At 42.6% G+C, this 27148-nt stretch overlaps 1 protein-coding gene across 1 annotated transcript in view; it reads right to left on the bottom strand.

Annotated features, from left to right (window-relative positions):
- Positions 1-27148, bottom strand: part of LOC126335507 (UTP--glucose-1-phosphate uridylyltransferase-like) — a 249487-nt gene that overhangs the window by 85459 nt on the left and 136880 nt on the right. The window contains exon 7 of the mRNA XM_049998861.1: positions 24595-24747. Coding sequence (XP_049854818.1) covers positions 24595-24747 — 153 coding nt within the window. The remainder of the gene's footprint in view (positions 1-24594; positions 24748-27148) is intronic.

Below are 27148 nucleotides of genomic sequence, written 5' to 3'. Positions count from 1 at the left end.
TCTATCACAAGGCTGACTTGACTGAGGAAGAACCAAGGGAGGGGTCAATGATTTTGTCAATAACACACACCACTCCTCTGCTCTCATCCTGACTACTGACCTGCAAGCAGTTGCAATTGAAATTTGTGTACCTTCACAAGATGCAATAGGCTCAGAGGCTCTCACAGGTCTCATGGAACAACTCCCCCAAGCATTTCTCCTACTTGGAGACTTCAAAGCCCATCATGTCTTGTGGGGCTCTACCTGTACCTGCCTTCACAGTCAGGTTTTGGAGAGCCTCATGAGGTTTCACAATCTGTGCATCTTCAATATGAGCCCTCCGACTGACTTCTGTGCTTCTACTGGGTCATTCTCAGGCATCGATCTCTCTTTCTGCTCTCCAGCCCTCACGGAGTCTGTCCAGTAGGAAATTATAGATGACTTTTATTCCACTGGCCACTTTGCATTCACCTACTAGCTGAGCATTCCCTGAATAGAAGCCACCAATATGGATGGTCAGCAGAGCTAACTGGATGCTGTTCAGACAACTAGCTGTGTCTGAACACCACAACAGTATCTAGGAACGGGTGGACCACATTACATGAGTGATCCTTCATGCGGCTGTCATATCCATCCGAAAGTCCAGGTCATCTTAGGAGGCCATTTGTACCTTGGTGGACCATTGAGTGCTCCTCAGCAATCCAGGTCAGGCATGTAGCTCTTCAACGGCTAAAGCACCACTCAACAGCAGGAACCTCACATCATTTCAGGTTGTAAGAGCCAGGGATCAATGTATAATCAAGGAGAGAAATAAAAGGTAATGGTAAGTGTTCCTGGACTCTGTCAAGCATTCCACTTGTCCTGTTGTGATAAGCTATCTGGTGGATTCCTGGTTAACATAGCTGTTTACCAATAGCTGCAGTGCTAAAAGTGGGGTGTCTATAAACAACCACACACATTTCTCAGATGATGGCAAAGCACTTTTCACTGACCACTGCCAATGCCAGCCAGGGTATGGTGTTTTGCCACTACTGTGCAACTATAGAGAGGGACAGGCTGGACTTCAGATTCAAAAGTTCTGAGTCTTACAACTGTCCTTTCTCTATGTGGGAGCTGGAATCAGCACTGCCTGAGACTCATGATACAGCACCTGGTCATGACCAACACCAGTACTGCAAGCTTCAGTGTTTGCCAGCAGTGTCAAAGGAAATCCTCCTAGAATGATTTAATTTGATAAGGCAGACAGGTCACTTCTCCAGCTCATGGCTTTAACTTAATGAGCTGTGTAGAAAAGACCTTGGAGCAAATGGTTAACCATTGTCTGGTCTGGTTGTCAGAGGCCATGCAAACTCCTTAGCAACTCTGTGTGGATTCTGGAGATTTCAGTCCACTGTCGACAACCTGGTCCAGCTAGAGGCAACTGTTCAACAGGCCTTCCTACGTAAACATCACTGTATCAGAATATTCTTTGATAGCAGTAAGGTGCACAATGCTACTTGGAGACACAGTATTCTCACACAACAGCACCAGTGAGGCTTTCATGGCCAACTCCAAATTTTCAAGTGGTCTTTCCTGTCTCAGTGGTTGTTTAGGTACTGGGTTGGTAACAAGCTATCAGATTGTTTTAAGCAATGGTATCCCTCAGGGTAGCGTGTTTTAAATGTTACCTCTTTGCTATAGACATAAACAGTATGACATCCACAGTTAGGAGTCGTGTACAATGCTCCTTATTTGTGGACAGTTTTGCTGTTTTCTCTTCCTCCTCCAGTGTTGCAACAGTGACCCATCAGTTTCAACTTGCAGTGCAGAGGTTGGAGAAGTGGGTTCCAAAGATGGGTTTTCAGTTTTCCGCAGATGGGTTTTCAGTTTTCATTTTAATCATTCTCATTGAATCTTTAATTTATCTGAGCTGCATATGAGGAATACAATTTTCCATTTTAAAGACTCAGTGAGGCTTCTGGGCCTCATTTTTTATTGCAAATTGTCAAAATTGTCACACCTGAGAGAGCTGAAAGCCAGAATACTGAAGACACTGAACATCACAAAGTGCCTTGTGACTGGAAAGTGGATAGTGTGCATCTGCTCCTGTTTTATATGACTTTTGTGCATTTGCAGCTAGAGTATGGGTGCAAAGTGTATCAGGAAGGCCTTGTTATTTGAAGATCATTGATGCTCTCAACCATAAGGGTATTCTGCCAGCTTTGGATGCTTATAATACTGGCCCCATGCCCAAATTCTATGCTGAGGCTGGTGAATCACCACTTGATAATCTGATGGCAACTCCTCATTGTGCATCAGGCATGTAAGTTCCTCACAGCTCCTAATTCACCTGCATACCATACTGTTGCTCGTCCACCTCTGGAACATCTTTTCTCCAAATGTCTATAAGTAACAAGGACATTTAAGATCACTTGGTGTGGAGCAAGTCAACCCTAAACCCAGGGTTTTAACCATCTGCCACCCTGATTACTGCAGAAGTTTACGGTATTTTTAGATTTGGTGCAGGACAGGAGAGATTGCACTCCTGCAAACCTGTATGTTCTTAATACATTATTTTGTTACATTTTAAGTGAGCACCACAACTCCACAGGTGTCTTCATGGAAGAGTCAAAAAGGAGGGTCCTGTTGGTTGATCTGTTGTTTTCCCTGGATGTGTTATCAAGGTCCAACTGCCTCAAGACTTTACTGTTTTTGACAAGGAATTATATGCAATCTTATGAGCACTAGAACAGTTGAGATGTGCTTCAATTACTAAAGTCCTTGTCTGTTCCAATTCTCTGAGTGTCCTTTATTCTCTACAATTCTTGAACTCAGCAGAGAGAGTCATCCAGAATATCCAGGATACCTTTCTCCAATTGCAATGGCTGAGGAAGGTGGTGTCTTTCTACAGGGTACCAGGTCACATGGGAATTGCAGGGGAATGAAAGGGCTGACATAACAGCCAAGGAGGAGTGCTGCAATTCTCAGTTGTTCCAGTGTTACATCCCCCTGAATGCTATCATATCACTGCTGAGGTACAGAATCATGTTTTGTTGGGAGATGAGTGGCTAGGAGTGTCAAATAATAAGCTGCATCTCTTAAAGCCTGCTTTGCAACTGTGGTGTACCTCCTTTCAACCACAAGGATGGGATGAAGCCCTATTCACTTGTCTTCACACATGCCATAGTCTTCTGACACATGGCTTCTTTCTCCAGCAAGAGGGCCCTCCCACATGCAGTGCTTGTGGCGTATAGATCACTTTGCACCCTACTTTACTAGACTGTGTTTTACTTCACACAAGAAGTCAGTGTCAGATTTGCCAGCAAATCTACCCTCTACTTTAAGTGACATTCAAATGGATCAAGTGCAGCTTTTAAGGTTTTGTGATATGTCCAAATTGTTTCTGAACGTTTTAGGAAGCTGTTTTTAGTTTGTTAACAGGGTGACTGGCTCACCCAAGATTTTTGTAAGTGGTAAGCCAGTTACATTTCCCAGTGTCTTTCTTTTAGCTCCTGTATGGATTTACATCTGTTTTAATGCCAGGTGTCAGACCTTTCACCCTTTCTAAGTTGTCTTTAAAGCATGTGAGATAGATTGATTGTGTGAATTGATGTGAGTGAGGTCAGAGTGAGTGAACGAGGGTCATTTTATAGATTTCCTCCGCACTGTGTGTGACAAGTTTAGCAATTTTATCAACATTCCTTTGTTTTCCTTTGTTTTAGTGAGCACCTGTAAGGTCCAAATACACACACTCGGAATACGTTCATTAAGAAACAGTAACAAAAAGTACCCTGTTTGGTAGCCACAAAAGGTGGTTACATTTTAAGTGATTGCTTATAAATATGTATTATTGTTCACTGGAGTTACAGTTTGTTGCTTAATCAGGCTCTGATGTAGTTCACATTCTTCCTGTGTTGTTTGTGTGTGATGATTCAATACTACCCATATTTAATGCTGCACCAGTTGGTTCTGCGTTTTTTAAGCATAATGGTTCACTTATCACATTTAGTGTTTCATCAACTGGTTCAGTTATTTAATCGAGTTAATCATTCATTTTTACTGACCTTTTTACTTTTAAGAGCATTTTCTTTTCTCTGTTGATATTGATTTTACTGTCATGTTTTTTGTGGCTGTGGTCTTCAATTTGACTGTCAATGCTTTGTAGCTATTGCATAGGTATTGATATTTATGAAACATTTTTCATTTTTAGTGACACTGTACACTTACATTTACTCAGAACATTACTTATTCTCTTGCTTAGTAGGTGGTAACATTCACTAGGTATCTTCTTGCTTTCCAGATTGAAGTAGATATGTGGCAACCATTGACCACTAGAACACTACCATTCAACTTTGATGTTATGGTCTTTGACTCTGCTCTATTTGTCATTGTGTTTGCACACCATTATGTGTTGTTCAATTAATGAATCCTCTGCCATATCATCATTAGGACTGGAATTACCAACCTGGTGACCACAACAATGCTTGTAAACATCCTTTTTTATGTCTACAACATGGATTTGCACTTTTTCATGGACTGAAAATGTGGTGAAAATGGTTCAAATGGCTCTGAGCACTATGAGACTTAATGTCTGAGGTCATCAGTCCCCTAAAAGTTAGACCTACTTAAACGTAACCTAACCTAAGGAAATCACACACATCCATGCCCAATGCAGGATTCAAACCTGCGACTGGAGCAGTCGTGCGGTTCCAGACTGAAGCGCCTAGAACCGCTCAGCCACAGTGGCCAGTGACTGAAAATGTGGCTATCTTTTGTTGGACATCTGTTTTAGCCAGTTTTACAGCTTGCCACATCTGGATACAGTGTACTGGAAGCGTGTGATTATTGTATATTTTCCCAATCTGAATTTGTACAGTGCTGCACTTGACTACATTCCATGAAACATTAATTGCCGGCCGTGGTGGCCATGCGGTTCTAGGCGCTGCAGTCCGGAACTGCTACTGTCACAGGTTCAAATCCTGCCTCGGGCATGGATGTGTGTTATGTCCTTAGGTTAGTTAGGTTTAAGTAGTTCTAAGTTCTAGGGGACTGATGACCTAAGATGTTAAGTCCCATAGTGCTCAGGGCCATTTGAACCATTTTTGAACCATTAATCTGGTGTTTATTTACTTCTGTGTGTGTGCCGTATTAACTATGAATCCTGCAGTGTACTATGAGTTGAACTCTGCACTACCCCATCACATTGCACTGGTAGACTGTGAATCTCAAACATGTTGTCCTCCACATCCTACTGTTAAACTGAAGCAGGGAAAGTTCCTACTGCACATGACTCAAACGGACAATCTAACCTCTCCAATCACACAATGGCATGAAAACATTGCACTGACTTCAGTGTTCCCACATCATAATGTTGATTTCAGCACTTTGCATGTTGCACAACTTGTTGACAATGTACGTTCTGGGCCTGATATTAACTTTACAATGTACAGCTACTATACTGCATATTTTGCGTTTGCCACTCGGTGGCCTGGGATTTGTGCACTATCTGCCTTCTACATATATATGGTCTGCTTCCCAGCTCCATATGTTCCAATTTCTCTGTTTTCACATTCTGCAATTCTGCACCTAGGGTAGTACCTCTCACAATGGTAAGCTGCACCTCCATGCCTCCCACATTGGGGGTCCCTGCAACCCCCATGTGAGCCTTGGAAGACATTGCATTGTGTTCATTTTCCACATATCCATGCAATGCTACCTTTGATGGCCATGGTAACCCCTACTGCACCACCTATCATGCTTTCGCAATTACTACATCATGTGCTGCATGTGGTCATCACATCAGCCTCCTCACAATGACCTCGGGTAATGCCTCACTGGGACACCTGCAACTGTTCAATCAAGATTTCACCACTGTCAATTTTGTACTGCTTTCACTGATCACTGCAGGTCTACCTCCTAGATTAACACCTACACAAATGGTTTTTTTCCAGCAGGTTTCCTAATTTGCCTCAGTTACATCCATATACAGTATGTGGTTTGCCTTTGCAGATAACATCTTCAACCTTTATGGCATTATGGACAAATACTAGTTAATCATTTACACTACAACACAGACCTTATCAGTGACTTGGTCCTCTCTATGCCTGTCCATCACAAATATTCTGTGGCTAAAAGTGCTACTACTGAACATGTGTCACAACCCCCTTTCAATGTCATGCGTCATCATGATGAGAACTTATGATTGACAGCTTCATCCCAGCTTTGGCAGCACCTTTACATGTCACTGTATGTCAAATTCATGCTGAACATTGTGTTGTGGACATTGTGGCTCATCAAACTCCCATATGATCTGCAATTAAAATTATTGTCAAATGTGTCTCATCCACTGGAAAATAAGTTACATCTCGTGGATCAAACATATTGCACCTAGCCACACAGATGCATTATTGCTAGCCCAAGTGGCCACTTGGATGTAAATGTTGGCACTACAGTGCCCCCCCCCCCCCCCCCCCACCCCCTCACGCTCCACCTCCACCACCACCACAATCAGGCCACACAAAAGCAAACACAATTGCCCAGGATGAGACACAGCCATATGGTGTCAATCCTCATGCACTACCTGCACCAGCTACTCAAGTACTTCCAAACTCTACCAAGGAAGCAGCCGAACAGCACAACATCTCTCACAGTAAACTCCACAGGAGCACCAGTTTAGGCAACACGGCCTGCACCCCTTCTACATCATGCCTCATCATACAACAATTGGCCAATGACTCCTCATCTTCCAACAGTCGACTTTATTTTAGCATGATATGGCTTACTCCTCACCCTGTGTGCCCCCCCCCCCTTTTCTGGCCCCATGATACATTTGAAGATGCCATTTGAACTTCTACTTGTAGTGATTCTGTCTGCTTTATTTTCTTCCTTTGTTGTCCTTGGAGTAGCCGTACTGCATTGCTATGCTGGTTGCAAAAGGGGTTTTTAATTTGGAAACTGACTATGGTAAATAATGTAGCCATCAGATGCTAGTTACATTTCATAGTCTTTTACTTTCATTACTTGCACTTTTCACAACCCTCCATATACATATTTAATATGGCCAATGCACTATTGCTTAACTTTCCATTAGCCTCAGTAATAGTTTGCAGGCAAACATCCACATACTGCTACAATAGTTTCCTGTTGAATGTCTATGAGCAGTAAAAAAATAACCACAAAGTTCACAGTTCTTGAAGAACAGAAATGTACATATGGAGCAGACATGGTCATTGCTTTAACACATGGCCTATTGCTGTAGCACTTATTTCACTGTTAAGTTGATACATTGTTGTCATTCTAACCAACACAGGTTCCTTGTCTGAAACTCAGCTGTAGGCTGACTGTCTCATGACCAAAAATCGGGCCCTTATATATCATCACAATAATCGGTACTGAAACTACACAATGCTTGAAGTTAAGTTTACAGAAATTACAATTAAAACTTAACTCCTTAAATTAACTGAATACATCAAAAATTCCATCTTTTAACAGTTTTTTCTACTGCAAGAGTTAAGCCAAATCACTTGTTTAAATCATGAAATTAATAAATTTGTTGTTGTTGTTGTCGTTGTTGTGGTCTTCACTCCAGAGACTGGTTCGATGCAGCTCTCCATGCTACTCTATCCTGTGCAAGCTTCTTCATCTCCTAGTACCCACTGCAACCTACATCCTTCTGAATCTGCTTAGTGTATTCATCTCTAGGTCTCCCTCTACGATTTTTACCCTCCACGCTGCCCTCCAATACTAAATTGGTGATCCCTTGATGCCTCAGAACATGTCCTACCAACCGATCCCTTCTTCTAGTCAAGCTGTGCCACAAATTTCTCTTCTCCTCAATTCTGTTCAATTCATCCGCATTAGTTATGTGATCTACCCATCTAATCTTCAGCATTCTTCTGTAGCACCACATTTCGAAAGCTTCTATTCTCTTCTTGTCCAAACTATTTATCGTCCATGTTTAACTTCCATACATGTCTACACTCCATACAAATATAACCGTAGGCTTCCGCGGCCGTTGTCAATGTCAATAAAATTCTTCTGGGTTAGAGACCGCATTGTCATTTATAAAATTCCAACGTTTCGGTGTCTGTTGCAAGACGCCTTCCTCAGGGTGTGTTGCTAACTGCTGAGTGCGTGCAAGTGTGGGTACATATATACTATGGAAGAGTGTTGTGATTGGATGTGAGGATGAGGAGGAAGGGTACTAGGAGTTCATTTTATTGACGTTTACATTGCGTCTTGTTATTGGCGGAAATAGGCGTTTTCCATTGGAGTTTCCTTTACTGCCTGCCATTGGTGGAAATCGGCGAATAGGAGACTTAGCGGCGTCTGCAGCATAGCGTTGTTTACTAACTGCCTAGTATCGACTAGGCCACGTCAGCGCTCTGTGTACCATCCTCCGCTGTGGCCTACCGCACGCCTGTTGCTTTGCGCGAGCTGTCCTTCCGCAAAGCTGTCACAGCAAGCAGCCAAGATGCTGGAAGTCTGTACCCGTCTTCTCTGTTCATATTATTGGGTCGCTTGGCTATTTCTATAGCCTCTCTAATCTTCCTCCTCAAACTAAACGGCTGTTTCGCCAGTACTTGGGCCTCTCGAAATTCGATGTTCATCCTGCACTGCTCATGATGTTCTGACACCGCTGATTTGCTATATTGTTTGAGGCGGATATATCTCTCATGTTCAGTTAGCCTCGTGCTTATTGGTCACCCAGTATCACCTACATACACCAGTCCACATTCACACTCGATTTCATAAACTCCGGCGGCATGAAACTTGTCAATTGTATCTTTTGTCGAGCCCAGAATGTCTTTTATTTTGTTGTTGCTACGAAAAATCAGCTTAATACCTGCCCGACTGAGAATTTTGCCCAGACGTTCAGTAACCCCTTGTACATATGGTAGCACGGCGGTGTTCTGTGCTGTGTTCTGTATTTCCCTGTTGCCCTCCTCCTTCGGCGCCATGGTTTTGCGTATCAGCCTCATGTCGTAGCCATTAGCTCCAAAAATGGTCCTGAGGTTCTGCAGTTCAGCTTGCAGGTTGTATTCATCGCTGATCCTGTAGGCTCTCTTAGTTAAAGTTCGCAGGGCCGAATTCTTATGCATAGGATGGTGGTGGGAGGATGCATGCAGGTACCTGTCCGTGTTGGTGGGCTTCCTGTAAACTCTGTGTCCAAGCTTCCCGTCTGGCTTACGATAAACTTCTACGTCGAGAAAAGGCAATACCCCGTTCTTTTCAATCTCCATGGTAAAATGAATTTTGCTGTGCTGCTGGTTAAGATGTTCGTGGAAGTTCTGAAGCTCTTCTTCTCCGTGTGGCCAGATAACAAAGGTGTCATCCACGTATCGTAGCCAGCATTCCGGGCGTAATGGCGCGGACAGGAGTGCTGTTTCTTCGAATGCTTCCATAAAAATGTCTGTTGCAGCTGGCGAAAGAGGGGAACCCATAGCAACACCGTCCGTCTGCTCGTAAAAATCCCCTTTCCACCTAAAATAGGTGGTCGTCAAACAGTGGCGCACTACCTCGCTGATGTCAGGTGCCATGCGTTCCTCTAAGATGTTCATGGTGTCCGTCACGGGTACATTCGTGAACAAAGATTTCACGTCAAAACTGACCATCAAATCCGTATCAGAGACCTGCTTCTCTTTCAAAAGTGCTATAAAGTGGGTGGAGTCCTTGACGTATGCATCTGTATGTCTCACTAAACGTCTAAGCTTCGGAGCCAATTCTTTCGCTAATTTGTAGGTCGGCGAGTTGATACTACTCACTATCGGTCGTAAAGGGAAGGCTTCTTTGTGGATCTTTGGTACCCCATATATTCTTGGTGCCTGTGGCACCTGTGGAATGAGTCTACGGGTCGTGTCAAAATTCATCCTGGTTTGCTTCAGCAGCGCTTGCGTCGATTTCACTATCTTGACCGTCGGATCCCCCTTAAGTTTATGGTAAATGGGTTCCTTCAAAAGATCCTCCATCCGCTTATCGTAATCTACTGTGTCCAACACTACGGTGGCATTTCCCTTGTCTGCCTGTATTATTACAATCTGAGAGTTGTTCTTCAGCTCCTTGATGGCCTGACGTTCCTCTTTACTGATGTTTTGCTTCGGAGGCTTTGCGTGAGCCAAGACTCGTACTGTTTCTTGTCGGATCTTCTCTGCTACTGGTTGTGGTAGATGGTGTACCGAGGCCTCCACTGATTCGATAATGTCTTCTTTCGGTACTAGTTTTGGTGCGATTGCATAGTTCATCCCTTTCGCCAAAACTTTTGTGGCTGCATCGCTCAAGGTGTGGCCTGAGTTGTTCACCACTGTTCGTCGCGTATCCAAAACTGGTCCTTCATCTCTTGTTTTCCGTTGCAATTTGTTGAACTTCGGCACCTGGCGACTGGTGGTACATTCACTTGATCTGGCAGCTTGCTGGAAGGTTAACCTGTCGACCTTGTGCCAGTCATCCTCATCCAGTTTCCCACTCAGAAAGAGGTGCAGTTCACACAGTTTTATGTTGTTCACGTCGAGACTACCACGAATGTGACGGATCCTTTCCCGCAATAAAGCTTTGCTGGCCTGTGCACAGATATTCCTGGCCTTGTACGATTTTATGTGGGACGTCAGCCGTGAAAATGTTGGTACTATATTGGCATCCCTACATCTCTTCAGGAACGCAAGATCATTCAGCAGTTTACCTCTTTTCAACCTCACTGATTCAAGCTGCCTGATGTTTGCGTAAATCTCCTGCTCATACTGGTGCGTTAAATGTAACCGTAGGCTTCCGCGGCCGTTGTCAATGTCAATAAAATTCATCTGGGTTAGAAACCACATTGTCATTTATAAAATTCCAACGTTTCGGCGTCTGTTGCAAGACGCCTTCCTCAGGGTGTGTTGCTAACTGCTGAGTGCGCGCAAGTGTGGGTACATATATACTATGGAAGAGTGTTGTGATTGGATGTGAGGATGAGGAGGAAGGGTACTAGGAGTTCATTTTATTGGCGTTTGCATTGCATCCTGTTATTGGCGGAAATAAGCGTTTTCCATTGGAGTTTCCTTTACTGCCTGCCATTGGTGGAAATCGGCGAATAGGAGACTTAGCGGCGACTGCAGCTTAGCGTTGTTTACTGACTGCCTAGTATCGACTAGGCCGCGTCAGCGCTCTGTGTACCATCGTCCGCTGTGGCCTACCGCACGCCTGTTGCTTTGCGCGGGCTGTCCTATTCGCCGTTTTCCACCAATGGCAGGCAGTAAAGGAAACTCCAATGGAAAACGCCTATTTCCGCCAATAACAAGACACAATGCAAACGCCAATAAAATGAACTCCTAGTACCCTTCCTCCTCATCCTCACATCCAATCACAACACTCTTCCATAGTATATATGTACCCACACTTGCGCGCACTCAGCAGTTAGCAACACACCCTGAGGAAGGCGTCTTGCAACAGACGCCGAAACGTTGGAATTTTATAAATGACAATGCGGTCTCTAACCCAGAAGAATTTTATTCACATTGGCAATGGCCGCGGAAGCCTACGGTTACATTTAACGCACCTGTATGGGCAGGAGATTTACGCAAACATCAGGCAGCTTGAATCACTGAGGCTGAAAAGAGGTAAACTGCTGAATGATCTTGCGTTCCTGAAGAGATGTAGGGGTGCCAATGTAGTACCAACATTTTTACGGCTGACGTCCCACATAAAATCGTACAAGGCCAGGAATATCTGTGCACAGGCCAGCAAAGCTTTATTGCGGGAAAGGATCCGTCACATTCGTGGTAGTCTCGACGTGAACAACATAAAACTGTGTGAACTGCACCTCTTTCTGAGTGGGAAACTGGATGAGGATGACTGGCACAAGGTCGACAGGTTAACCTTCCAGCAAGCTGCCAGATCAAGTAAATGTACCACCAGTCGCCAGGTGACGAAGTTCGACAAATTGCAACGGAAAACAAGAGATGAAGGACCAGATTTGGATACGCGACGAACAGTGGTGAACCTCTCCAGCCACACCTTGAGCGATGCAGCCACAAAAGTTTTTGCGAAAGGGATGAACTATGCAATCGCACCAAAACTAGTACCGAAAGAAGACATTATCGAATCAGTGGAGGCCTCGGTACGCCATCTACCACAACCAGAAGCAGAGAAGATCCGACAAGAAACAGTACGAGTCTTGGCTCACGCAAAGCCTCCGAAGCAAAACATCAGTAAAGAGGAACGTCAGGCCATCAAGGAGCTGAAGAACAACTCTCAGATTGTGATAATACAGGCAGACAAGGGAAATGCCACCGTAGTGTTGGACACAATAGATTACGATAAGCGGATGGAGGATCTTTTGAAGGAACCCATTTACCATAAACTTAAGGGGGATCCGACGGTCAAGATAGAGAAATCGACGCAAGCGCTGCTGAAGCAAACCAGGATGAATTTTGACACGACCCGTAGACTCATTCCACAGGTGCCACAGGCACCAAGAATATATGGGGTACCAAAGATCCACAAAGAAGCCTTCCCTTTACGACCGATAGTGAGTAGTATCAACTCGCCGACCTACAAATTAGCGAAAGAATTGGCTCCGAAGCTTAGACGTTTAGTGAGACATACAGATGCATACGTCAAGGACTCCACCCACTTTATAGCACTTTTGAAAGAGAAGCGGGTCTCTGATACGGATTTGATGGTCAGTTTTGACGTGAAATCTTTGTTCACGAATGTACCCGTGACGGACACCATGAACATCTTAGAGGAACGCATGGCACCTGACATCAGCGAGCTAGTGCGCCACTGTTTGACGACCACCTATTTTAGGTGGAAAGGGGATTTTTACGAGCAGACGAATGGTGTTGCTATGGGTTCCCCTCTTTCGTCAGCTGCAACAGACATTTTTATGGAAGCATTCGAAGAAACAGCACTCCTGTCCGCGCCATTACGCCCGGAATGCTGGCTACGATACGTGGATGACACCTATGTTATCTGGCCACACGGAGAAGAAGAGCTTCAGAACTTCCACGAACATCTTAACCAGCATCACAGCAAAATTCATTTTACCATGGAGATTGAAAAGAACGGGGTATTGCCTTTTCTCGACGTAGAAGTTTATCGTAAGCCAGACGGGAAGCTTGGACACAGAGTTTACAGGAAGCCCACCAACACGGACAGGTACCTGCATGCATCCTCCCACCACCATCCTATGCATAAGAATTCGGCCCTGCGAACTTTAACTAAGAGAGCCTACAGGATCAGCGATGAATACAACCTGCAAGCTGAACTGCAGAACCTCAGGACCATTTTTGGAGCTAATGGCTACGACATGAGGCTGATACGCAAAACCATGGCGCCGAAGGAGGAGGGCAACAGGGAAATACAAAACACAGCACAGAACACCGCCGTGCTACCATATGTACAAGGGGTTACTGAACGTCTGGGCAAAATTCTCAGTCGGGCAGGTATTAAGCCGATTTTTCGTAGCAACAACAAAATAAAAGACATTCTGGGCTCGACAAAAGATACAATTGACAAATTTCATGCCGCCGGAGTTTGTGAAATCGAGTGTGAATGTGGACTGGTGTATGTAGGTGATACTGGGTGACCAATAAGCACGAGGCTAACAGAACATGAGAGATATATCCGCCTCAAACAATATAGCAAATCAGCGGTGTCAGAACATCATGAGCAGTGCAGGATGAACATCGAATTTTGAGAGGCCCGAGTACTTGTGAAACAGCAGTTTAGTTTGAGGAGGAAGATTAGAGAGGCTATAGAAATAGCCAAGCGACCCGTTAATATGAACGGAGAAGACGGGTACAGACTTCCAGCATCTTGGCTGCCTGCTGTGACAGCTTTGCGGAAGGACAGCTCGCGCAATGCAACAGGCGTGCGGTAGGCCACAGCGGAGGATGGTACACAGAGCGCTGACGCGGCCTAGTCGATACTAGGCAGTTAGTAAACAACGCTACGCTGCAGTCGCCACTAAGTCTCCTATTCGCCGATTTCCACCAATGGCAGGCAGTAAAGGAAACTCCAATGGAAAACGCCTATTTCCGCCAATAACAAGACGCAATGCACAACGCCAATAAAATGAACTCCTAGTACCCTTCCTCCTCATCCACACATCCAATCACAACACTCTTCCATAGTATATATGTACCCACACTTGCGCGCACTCAGCAGTTAGCAACACACCCTGAGGAAGGCGTCTTGCAACAGACGCCGAAACGTTGGAATTTTATAAATGACAATGCGGTCTCTAACCCAGAAGAATTTTATTGACATCCATACAAATACTTTCAGAAATGACTTCCTGACACTTAAATCTATACTCGATGTTAACAAATTTCTCTTCTTCAGAAACGGTTTCCTTGCCATTGCCAGTCTACATTTTATATCGTCTCTACTTCGACCATCATCAGTTATTTTGCTCCCCAAATAGCAAAACTCCTTTACTACTTTAAGTGTCTCATTTCCTAATCTAATTCCCTCAGCATCACCCGACTTAATTTGACTACATTCCATTATCCTCATTTTGCTTTTGTTGATGTTCCTCTTATATCCACCTTTCAAGACACTCTCCATTTCGTTCAACTTCTCTTCCAAGTCCTTTGCTGTCTCTGACAGAATTACAATGTCCTCCGCGAACCTCCAAGTTTTTATTTCTTCTCCATGGATTTTAATACCCACTTCAAAATTATCTTTTGTTTCCTTCACTGCTTGCTCAATATACAGATTGAATAACATCGGGGATAGGCTACAACCCTGTCTCAGTCCCTTCCCATCCACTGCTTCCCTTTCATGTCCCTCGACTCTTTATAACTGCCATCTGGTTTCTGTACAAATTGTTAATAGCCTTTCACTCCCTGTATTTTACCCCTGCCATCTTCAGAATTTGAAACAGAGTATTCCAGTCAACACTGTCAAAAGCTTTCTCTAAGTCTACAAATGTTAGAAACGTACGTTTGCCTTTCCTTAATCTATCTTCTAAGATAAGTCATAGGGTTAGTACTGCCTCACGTGTTCCAATATTTCTATGGAATCCAAACTGATCTTCCCCAAGGTTGGCTTCTACAAGTTTTTACATTCGTCTGTAAAGAATTTGTGTTAGTATTTTGCAGCCGTGACTTATTAAACTGATAGTTTGGTAATTTTCACATCTTTCTTTGGTATTGGAATTATTATATTCTTCTTGAAGTCTGAGGGTACTTCGCTTGTCTCATACATCTTGCTCACCAGATAGTAGAGTTTTGTCAGGGCTATCAGTAGTTCTAATGGAATGTTGTCTACTCCCGGGGCCTTGTTTCGTAGGTCTTTCAGTGCTCTGTCAAACTCTGGAAGCAGTATCATATCTCCCATTTCATCTTCATCTACATCCTCTTCCATTTCCATAGTATTGTTCTCAAGTACATCACCCTTGTATAGACCCTCTATATACCCCTTCTGCTTTCCATTCTTTGCTTAGAACTGGGTTTCCATCTGAGCTCCTGATATTCATACAGGTGGTTCTCTTTTCCCCGAAGCTCTCTTTAATTTTCCTGTAGGCAGAATCTATCTTACCCCTAGTGAGATAAGGCTCTACATCCTTACATTTGTCCTCTAGCCTTCCTTGCTTAGCCATTTTGCACTTCCTGTTGATCTCATTTTTGAGACGTTTGTATTCCTTTTTGCCTGCTTCATTTACTGCATTTTTATATTTTCTGCTTTCAGCAATTAAATTGAGTATTTCTTCTGTTACCCAAGGATTTCTACTAGTCCTCGTTTCTTTTACCTACTTGATCCTCTGCTGCCTTCACTATTTCATTCCTCAAAGCTACCCATTCTTCTTCTACTGTATTTCTTTCCCCCATTCCTGTCAATTGTTCCCTTATGCTCTCTCTGAAAGTCGGTACAACCTCTGGTTCTGTCAGTTTATCCAGGTCCCATCTCCTTAAATTCACACCTTTTTGCAGTTTCTTTGGTTTTAATCTACAGTTCATAACCAATTGATTGTGGTCAGAGTCCACATCCACCCCTGGAAACGTCTTACAATTTAAAACGTGGTTCCCAAATCTCTGTCTTACCATTATATAATCTATATGAAACCTTCCAGTATCTCCAGGCTTCTAATATGTATACACCCTTCTTTCATGATTCTTAAACCAAGTGTTAGCTATGATTAAGTTATGCTCTATGCAAAATTCTACCAGGCAGCTTCCTCTTTCATTCCTGACCCCTATTCCATATTCACCTACTACGTTTCCTTATCTTCCTTTTCATACTATCGAATTCCAGTCATCCATGACTATTAAATTTTCATCTCACTTCACTATCTGAATAATTTCTTTTATCTCATCATACATTTCTTCAATAACTTTGTCATCTGTGGAGCTAGTTGGCATATAAACTTGTACTACTGTGGGGCGGCGGGTGGAAATTTGTATTTTAATTGTATATTAAATATTTTGTAATGTAGAAAAGACACATTTCCTGGCCGACTAGCAACATATATGGTGCGGCGGGTGGAAATGTTTGTTAATGAAATGTTCCTATGATTTATTTAATGCTGTTGTTTGCCGTTCTCAACACTGGCTCTCTAACAACAATATTGGCAACCAGAAAGTGATTAGCAAAACGTGAAGCCTGTAATTAGAATTCCTAGTGCCCACTTCATCTGAGAAATACAGTTATTGCTACAGCTTATAGCCCTGAGGAATTAGGAGATTGTCTGGGATTCATAATCAAAAACAATACACTCTAAAATGTTCACTATATTCTGAAAGTCACAGACCAAAAAGAATCCACATAATCCAACTACCAGAGCAGTTCAGAGACTAATGCGCTGATGCAACTATAACTGTTCAAATTAAATGTTTAAGTGAATGCTCACCATAATTTGATGAAAATGTTCATCAAACGCCACGCTAAATAATGGTAGAATGTCTGTCCCGCGGCAGCACGTGAAAATACGACACACGCAAACCGAAGATAGATCATTAAAGTCATCCCAGAATTAACACTTCACTTGAAAATGATTTCTTGGCTACGCGTATCCTGAGTAACTTATTACGGCATCCAAGGCTGTTTATAGCAATGATACCGACGCAACGCGACTCCCGGCACAGATGGTGCACTAATCAGAGTCTGGAGAGAACTGGGGCCTTCCTTTCTCTGCACTGCACTGCACTGCAAACCTCTGGTTACATCTACCAGGAGGGAGACAGGCTAAGCAGAGAAGCTGCTGTTCCTGTGTGGACCTCAAGAACTATTGTGGGGCCTCACGGTTAGGATTGGCCTATGGGAGCGGCCGCGTGGGGGCGGACGCTGCGTCAAATGCATCATAGAGGCTGCAGAAGAAACTACTCTCGTGCAGTGTTCTTATATATAAAGCCGCGGTGCGGATGGCTAAGGGAACGCCTGATTAATTCTGCTGTCCCGACTAGCCGCTGGGCTAGTAATGCACCACTTTAAGTTATCGAATAAATCATTGATTCCTTTGCTGATGGCCAATGAAGCTCTCAATTTAAATGTGCAATCAGCACACAGGTAAGTAATCGTAATAAAAGTCTGTAGTGGCTAAGTCAAATATTTTGGGCGAGAGAATTAATTTAATTACACTACACACAGACGACGAGCTCTGAACTTGCCCTTTGGAGATACGCTATTGCTATAGTTTTATAGTTATTCAGTTGAAACTTCTCACATCTTTATGAATATAGCGGATCTCCCTTCTACTTAAATTTAAACATCCTAGCTTTATTTATTCGCCTACTTAATCTATCTTGCTTCCTTAATTTTTAAGACAAAACCTAGAAAATCATGAATTTCAACTAAAATTTTAATTTGTGAGATCCAGAATACTGTTTCTACTAAATTATTATGCAAACGGAATCTAAATATAAATTTTTAAGTTTCTAGCTCTTTCCTGTTGTGCCAATGATTTTTACAGAAAAATGTCCAAATTTCGAAAATGGTTAAAGTTATTGCACTGATATTCAATACATACAGATTTAGTATTACTCCTGACATGCTAGCATCGTTTCAGGTTATTTACTTAATTTTTAAAGTATTGCGCAACATTTATGACGTCAGAGCAAGTTACAGCGGACTGGCTGGCACACAATGGAAAGGCTGATGTGAATTTTATACGGCGTGAGTAAGCTGCTTCCCTACACTACGGTGGTAAGCATGGGCTTTATATCTATCTTGGCCACAATAATGCGTTCACTATGCTGTTTGTAGTAGCTTACCTGCATTCCTACTTTTTTATTCATTATTAAACCTACTCCTGCATTACCACTATTTGATTTTGTTTTTATAACCCTGTATTCACCTGACCAGAAGTCTTGTTCCTCCTGCCACTGAACTTCACTAATTCCATCTATATCCAACTTTAACCTATCATTTCCCTTTTTAAATGTTCTAACCTACCTGCCCGATTAAGGGATCTGACATTCCACGCTCCGACCCGTAGAATGCCAGTTTTCTTTCTCCTGATAACAACGTCCTCCTGAGTAGTCCCCACCCGGAGATCCAAATGAGGGACAAGGTTACCTCTGGAATATTTTACCCAAGAGGATGCCATCATCATTTAACCATACAGTAAAGCTGCATGCCCTCGGGAAAAATTATGGCTGTAGTTTCCCCTTGCTTTCAGCCGCTCGCAGTACCAGCACAGCAAGGCCATTTAGGTGAGTGTTACAAGGCCAGATCAGTCAATCATCCAGACTGTTGCCCCTGAAACTACTGAAAAGGCTGCTGCCCCTCTTTAGGAACCGCACATTTGTCTGGCCTGTCAACAGAGACCCCTCCATTGTGGTTGCACCTACAGTACAACTACCTGTATAGCTGAGGCATGCAAGCCTCCCCACCAACAGCAAGGTCCATGGTCCATGGGGTGGGGGGGATTAATAAATATTGTTATGCAAACAATACTTTTGACAAAACTGAAAATTACTTGGAAATTAATTAAGGGCTGGTTTTGCTAACATGTTTCCAAGTTGAGCCAAATAGATACTTTAAGAATACTAGCATTTCATCTTCCAAATGTTTACAATTATTACAGAATTCATATTTGTTTATATGCAAGAACAGAATTTAAGTTATGAAACAATCACTGATTTCACCCTATAATGAAAAATACTAATACTAGTAACAGACAAAATAAATTAGAAAGTCAATTACATACATAAAACTAAGCACAAAATTAAATCTGGTGTTATGTTCTTTGAAACTGAGGGCCAACCTTTCTCTTTTATGAAAATACAGATAGGGCGATGTACTTGAGGACAATATTATGAAAATGGAAGAGGATGTAGATGAAGATGAAATGGGAGATACGATACTGTGTGAAGAGTTTGACAGAACACTGAAAGACTTGAGTCAAAACAAGGCCCCCAGAGTAGACAACATTCCATTGGAACTACTGACGGCCTTGGGAGAGCCAGTCCTGACAAAACTCTACCATTTGGTGAGCAAGATGTATGAGGCAGGCGAAATACCCTCAGACTTCAAGAAGAATATAATAATTCCAATCCCAAAGAAAGCAAGTATCGACAGATGTGAAAATTACCGAACTATCAGTTTAATAAGTCACAGCTGCAAAATACTAACGAGAATTCTCTACAGATGAATGGAAGATCAGTTTGGATTCCGTAGAAATGTTGGAACATGTGAGGCAATACTGTCCCTACGACTTACCTTAGAAGCTAGATTAAGGAAGGGCAAACCTACGTTTCTAACATTTGTAGACTTAGAGAAAGCTTTTGACAATGTTGATTGGAATACTCTCTTTCAAATTCTGAAGGTAGCAGGGGTAAAATATAGGGAGCGAAAGGCTATTTACAATTTGTACAGAAGCCAGATGGCAGTTATAAGAGTCGAGGGACATGAAAGGGAAGCAGTTGTTGGGAAGGGAGTGAGACAGGGTTGCAGCCTCTCCCCCAAGGTTATTCAATCTGTATATTGAGCAAGCAGTGAAGGAAACAAAAGAAAAATTCGGAGTAGGTATTAAAATCCGTGGAGAAGAAGTAAAAATGTTGAGGTTCGCTGATGACATCGTAATTCTGTCAGAGACAGCAAAGGACTTGGAAGAGCAGTTGAACGGAATGGATAGTGTCTTGAAAGGAGGATATAAAATGAACATCAACAAAAGCAAAATGAGAATAATGGAATGTAGTCAAATTAAGTCGGGTGATGCTTAGGGAATTAGATTAGGAAATGAGACACTTAAAGTAGTAAAGGAGTTTTGCTATTTGGGGAGCAAAATAACTGATGATGGTCGAAGTAGAGACGATGTAAAATGTAGACTGGCAATGGCAAGGAAAGTGTTTCTGAAGAAGAGAAATTTGTTAACATCGAGTATAGATTTAAGTGTCAGGAAGTCATTTCTGAAAGTATTTGTATGGAGTGTAGCCATGTATGGAAGTGAAACATGGACGATAAATAGTTTGGACAAGAAGAGAATAGAAGCTTTTGAAATGTGGTGCTACAGAAGAATGCTGAAGATTAGATGGGTAGATCACATAACTTATGAGGAAATATTGAATAAGATTGGGGAGAAGAGAAGTTTGTGGCACAACTTGACCAGAATAAGGGATCGGTTGGTAGGACATGTTCTGAGGCATCAAGGGATCACCAATTTAGTACTGGAGGGCAGCGTGGAGGGTAAAAATCGTAGACGGAGACCAAGAGATGACTACACTAAGTAGATTCGGAAGGATGTAGGTTGCAGTAGGTACTGGGAGATGAAGTAGCTTGCATTAGATAGAGTAGCATGGAGAGCTGCATCAAACCAGTCTCAGGACTGAAGACCACAACAACAACAACAACTCATGTATGCTAATGGTAAATAGTTAAAAGCAACAAAACAAATTTAAGGAGGCACATGGCAAAACAAGAGGGGGAGTAAAATTATCCCAGCTTGCGTTGACATATACTCACCCTGCACAGTAAACCCCTTATGTGCACAAATTTAGGCACTCTGGCCTACGCACCTTCTACATTAAGCCTCATCAAACAACAATTGGTGAATGACACCTCATCTTCCAGCAGTCATCTTTATGTTACAAACCACATGTCAAGGCCTTCGATTTCTTGTCAACACTGGCACAGAGGCTAGTATTATACCTGTGGCATTGGCCCTCCCTTGCAAATTCCCTACCAAATTGTTGGGCTTGGTGAACAGTGCTTGCATCAAAGTCCTCAGCACTGTGGATCTGAAGGTTCATCTCACATCTGAACTGTGTTTCCCATAGATATTTTGCATTACTGATCTCAACGAACCAGTGCTCAACATCAACTTCTTTAGAGATTTTGGGTCTTCACTCAACGTCTCAGGACACCAAGATCAGTGACATCTGTCTCTCCAGTGTCTCATCCCAGTGTGCTCTCCCCTCATGCTCTAATGAGTTCCAACAACACTCCAATGGCAGTGCTCCTCATGGCATGTCCCACAGAATTAACACATCATAAGTCTAACCAAATGCCTTAACCCCCAAAAGTTACGACTTGCAAAGCATCAGTGAAACACTCAATGTCTGAACCACACACCCATCGAACAACAATTGGGCTTCCCTCACACACCTTGTACAGAAGAAAAATGGCTCATTTTATCTATGCAGGAATTGCTGTATCCTGAACTCTTTTAACTGTCATTAGATAACTACCCAATCCCTGACATCCAAGGTTTCACCCAATAGCTTAATGGTACATGGGTGTTTAGTGTCCTGGAGTGCCACAAGGCTTACGACCAAATACCTATGTTCACTGATGACATTCCAAAGACTGGACTGATCGCCCTCTTTCAACTTTACAAATAGTGTTTCATGCCCTATGGCCTCAAAAATGCAGCCCAAATGTGGCAGAGATTTATTGACTCCTTGTTCAGTCTGCATTCATATACGCTTAACTTGATGACCTTTTGATTTTTTTCATTTACCATTAAGGAGCATGAACAGCATCAATCACAGTCCATGTGGTGTCTCACTGCAGTGATATTGAGATCAGTCATGAAATGTCACAACTGACCCATGACAGTGTCACCTTCCAGGGTTACACTGTTTTGTCTGACAGCATCTAACCTACGTCGAGCTAATTGACAACCTATCTTTACCTTCGGACTCCCATGAACTACATAGATTCCTTGGTATCATAAATTTCTATGGCCACCACTTTCCACATACTGCCTCTACCCAGACTCCCCTTGCTGATGTACTCATTGTTAATGATACCTCAGGCACTAGGAAGATGCATTGGATGGGCAGTATGATCGCAGATTTTGAGTCACTCAATACCACCCTCACCCATGCTGTCACAATGAGTCACCCGGTGCCCTATGCTCACATCTTGGTTACTGCAGACATGATTGACACATCAATTGGCACAATACTGCAGCGGAATATATGTGACACAAGCAATCCTCTTCAGTCGCGGGATATTTTTTTTTTTTTTTTTTTTTTTTTTTTTTTTTTTTTTTTTTTTTTTTTTTATATATAGAGAATCTTTCACCCTCTCAGCACAAATGGTCCATGTTCAATGACGACCATAACCCTAGAAAGAATTTTCCACCTTGAGGGCTATGACACATGGACCTCATCTGCCAGTATTCCACAGATGTACAGTATATAATCAGGACCACAGCTTATTTTTTCAGTGTAAATATTAGTTTGACTCCCCTGGACATGAACAAATCAGTACACTTACAGACAGATGATTCTGAGCTGGCCAAAATGTTGAAGGACACAAAACGCTCATTAATGCTCAAGTGTCACCTACTCCTGGCTTCCCCCATACCCCTTGTGTATGACACCCCAACATGCATGCTCTGCCCAGTCTTGCCTGCCCCTCTCTGTCAGACAATCTTCATGTAGCTGCATGAACTGATCGCCCAGGCATCAAAGCTACCACAAAGATAATCATGGAATGTTTCATTTGGTCAGGAATAAAAAAACAATTGTCACACTTGGATATGTGAATGTATCCAGTGTCAGAGGAGTAAGTTGGGACGGCACACCCAGCCCCTCTCAGATAACTCACTATCTCCCATATTAACACTGTAGGAACACTAGTACCCCCAGATGGTTTTCATTATATTCTGTCTATCAGCGACCGAATTATGAGGTAGATTGAAAGTGGTGCCCCTCTCTGACATTACATCGAAAAACATTGCCCAGGCTTTCATTAACTCTTGGATTGCCCACTTCAGCTGCCCCACCTCAATTACAACCAACCAGGGCTGCCAGTTTGAGTCCTCATTCTTCTCTAAACTGTGCAAGCTGCACGATTTTGATGACTTTCACTCCACCGCTTACCACCCACAGTGCAATGGTCCCATGGTATGTTGAAACCACACTCTTAATACAGCACTTATGTGCTATGGAAGTTCCTGGCCAGAAGCACTACTGTGGACCCTTAAGGATAGATGCTACCTACAAGAATATTCTCCAGGCATCACACACAGACATCTTTTACAATGAACCCACTGTCCTATGTGCCGAACTTGTTGCCCCTCTTACTCCCACACAGGACCATGAGCTCCCAGCACTGGCTAATTGCATACATGCAAACAGTGCACACATCCATACTCCACCCCCAACAGCCACATTCTCTACCCCGTGTCTTTGTCCACAAAGAACTGGTGACTTGTGATTATATGATGCTTGGCCAATCACAGAGTCCTTGCTTACATCATACTTAATGGCAAATGTGAAACAGGCTCATTTGATTGACTGAAACTGTCCTGGTTGCTCTCTGACAACCTTACTCAGGCTGCATCTCTGTCCCTCCAGACCTGTCTCATGACCCCTGCCCACCTTCCATGGCCTCAGCTTCATCTTTCAGTGATAAATATGTACAATATGTGTGTTTTTAGTGAGTCATTCCCCCTCAAAATTCCCACCTGGCCTCCTAGTGTTTAGAGTGACATGTGTGACAGTAGTGAAGTACTGTGTGTCATTCCCACCTCCACCTTTGCACACCCAGCTCACATTGTGTTCACTGCCAACATCACAGATGTCAACATTGACAACATTTTTGTTGAGGTCAGGAACAGCATAGCCTTCATCTTCGCTATGTACCTCAAGATGATGTCTCCACCATGCATCTTGAACTCTTTCAAGCTTCTTCCCAGCAGTGAGCAGGATTTTATTTTGATGAAATTTTCCTCTGATGGCTGACTCTCTATCATCATCTTCATTTGATTCCAATTACAGATATCACTCTGACCAACAACCTCCCCCACTCACATGTAAGACATCCACTTCATCCACTGAAGTGGATGTGAGATTTTTTTATTGATGGCATTGTCTGTTCTGCATGTCATCTCTGCTCCACCCTTCCCAGGAGAGACCCCTTTGGTGACCATCAACCAATGGAACACTATCATGTATCTTTGATGTCATGATATTTGATTCACCTCTCTTTGTCTTTGTATCTGTGCACCATTACAAGTTGTTCAATTGCACTGTGCTTCCACGTTTCACTAAAGTGATTTCCGTCCTCTACCACATCATCTTTAAAACTGGAATTAACACACTAATAAATATTGACAATGTGACAATGATGCTTAATTAGTCTCAAATTTCAGTTGTGTGGGAGAGAATTATATACAACAGCAATGGCACATAAACAATTTAGAAAAATTGCAGAAAGTATATTTTCATTTTATGTAAGACGACTACACAAGTCTGATGTTACCTTAACATCTGCCTTTGTTTTCTCAGTAACTTCCATTAAAAACTCAAGTTCTCCGCCATGCACACTTTGCGCACTGTCCATCAGATTTAAAATTTTCAGATCAACTTCAGCACCTAAATTGTCAATGTTTGATATAAAACAGTACTTGCGTCCCTGAAAACAATGGAAATACTGAAATAAACTATCTTTACACATTAAACTATTATACATACAACAATTATATACACAATGCACTGTAGACCATATAATGACACTGATGACAAAAATTATAATCCTATTTCATACAACAAATCTTCATAAAGGTAAATAAGGTTAAAAACGTCTATACATCAGGCAGCAGCAGACATATGATGACACAAATGCTAGTCTTTGGAACCACAGATTTCCTCATATAGCTACAGAGGAGATATGTTGAAGGAAACAAAATGTTCAGGCTTAATAAGAAAGTCATTAAAATTTTAGATTAAGAGAGGGTAGTACACAGAGCAACAGGGTTACTACTTTCTGAAGTATCCCTATCATCCTTTACCGTAATTGTTTCACAGACATTTCATTATTACAATAATAAAGTTATCAATAGATCTTTATGTTACAATACTGACTACACACACATCCTGTCACCAGCCAGGAATTTAGATTTTCAAAATTTAGACTATAAAAGACTTAAATTAATAAGTGAGATACAAGAAGAAGATCAACTGAAACTAGAAGCAAAAACAATGCCAAGACTGACATTTTTGAGAGAAAGTGGAATGGAGAATAAACAGTCAATAGAATTGCAGTATATACTGTATTATACTACAGGGTCATGCAGATAAAAGTATCCCATATCAGCATGAAGGAAATGCAGTGAAATTAGAGAGATGAAGAGCTGAAATGTACTCACCATTTATTTACAATGAAAAATACAGTGACAAATTCATTTACAGAAGATGTTGAAAGTGATCCCCTGCAATGTCAATGCAGAGTTGTGCACGTCTAAGCATATTCAGATACTGCCAGTGTAAAGTTCGGATATTGATGGCAGCAACTCCACAGCTGATGTTGTCTTTCAGTTCCTGTATTGTGTGTGTGGATTTGTTTCATAGAGCTTTCTCTTAAAGTGTCCCACAGGGAAAAACCCCTTTTTATTAGATCCAGCAAATATGGTGGCCATAAATGTTTGCTGACAGTTTGTTCCTCAGTGAAGATGTCACAGACTCATTCCAGGGACACCATCTTGCTGGAAGAAGCAGTATTGTGTTTCATATTCAATGAGTTGAGTACAAAATGTATCAAAAATTTCCATATATGCAATTGCATTGAGGGTAGTGTCAAAAAATATTGGTCCATTGGTGCATGTTCCTGTTACACTGCACCAAATGCTGATTTTTTTACATCACAGAGCGGTTGCTGAAACACAACATTAGGGTTCTCTGTTGCCCAATACCTTATTTTCTGTGAATTTACCTGGCTGGAGAGATGAAACCCTGCTCCATCACTCACGATATAATGGAAAGGATCTAACAAACCATCGATGATGTTACTCAGAAGCCACAAGTGCAATTTACACATTTCTGATTGTCATCCTCTGTTAATTGCTGTACAACCATCACATGATATGGCTTAAAATTAAGCCTTTGCAATATCTGCTTGCAACTCCTCCTACTTACATGTGCCTGTTGTGCCATTTTACGAGCACTTCTTTTGGCTCTGAATAATTCTTGCAAAGGGTGGCAAATAAAGAATGTGGGAGATAAAAATGGAGAGGAGATGATAGGACAGAGAGGGTGGAAACTATTGTGTGGAGGGCATGGGGACAGTATGTTACCATAGGTTGAGGCTAGGATTTTTATGGGAGTGGAGTATGTGTTACAGGGACAACTCTCATCACCTGTGCAGTTCAGAAAAGGTGTGATGGAGGGCAGGATCCATATCGCTTGGGTAGTGAAGCAGCCATAAAAATCAACAATTTATGCTCCAATGTTTGTTGTGCCACAGGTTGGCCTACTTTGTTCTTGGCCACAGCTTGACAGACAGTGGTTGGTAGTCAAAAAGCTGTGCAATGATTGCAGCAGAGCTGGTAAATGACGTGGCTACTATCATAGGTGGCCCAGCTCCCCAATAGGGTAGAATAAACTTGTGACAGGATTGCAATAGAAAGTACTGGTTGGGTGGGTTGGGCAGATGTTGCACCTTGTCTTCCACAGGGATATGATCCTTGTGGCAAGGGGTTGAGACTGGGTGTGGCATAGGGATGGACTAGGATGTTGTGGAGGTTGGATGGGTGTTGACCACAATTTGGAGGTGTCTCTTCATCCTGGTGGACTGTGGTTGGAAGTCATACCCATATAAACAGCTGTGCAATGATTGCAGCAGAGCTGATAGATGACAGGGCTGCTTTCACAGGTGGCCCAGTCCTTGATGGGATAGGGTAAGTCTGTGGCAGAATTGTAATAGAAAATGCCGGGAGGGTGGACTGGGCAGGAATTGTACCTGTATCTTCCCGAGGGATGTGATACTTGTGTTAAGAGTTTGGAATTGGCAGTGGCAGAATACCACTTTATGAGAGGTG

This window comes from Schistocerca gregaria, chromosome 2 (assembly GCF_023897955.1).
Source record: "Schistocerca gregaria isolate iqSchGreg1 chromosome 2, iqSchGreg1.2, whole genome shotgun sequence".
Classification (NCBI taxonomy): domain Eukaryota; kingdom Metazoa; phylum Arthropoda; class Insecta; order Orthoptera; family Acrididae; genus Schistocerca; species Schistocerca gregaria.
Note: the sequence above shows the minus strand (reverse complement) of the source record. Positions and strands in the feature narration are given on the sequence as shown.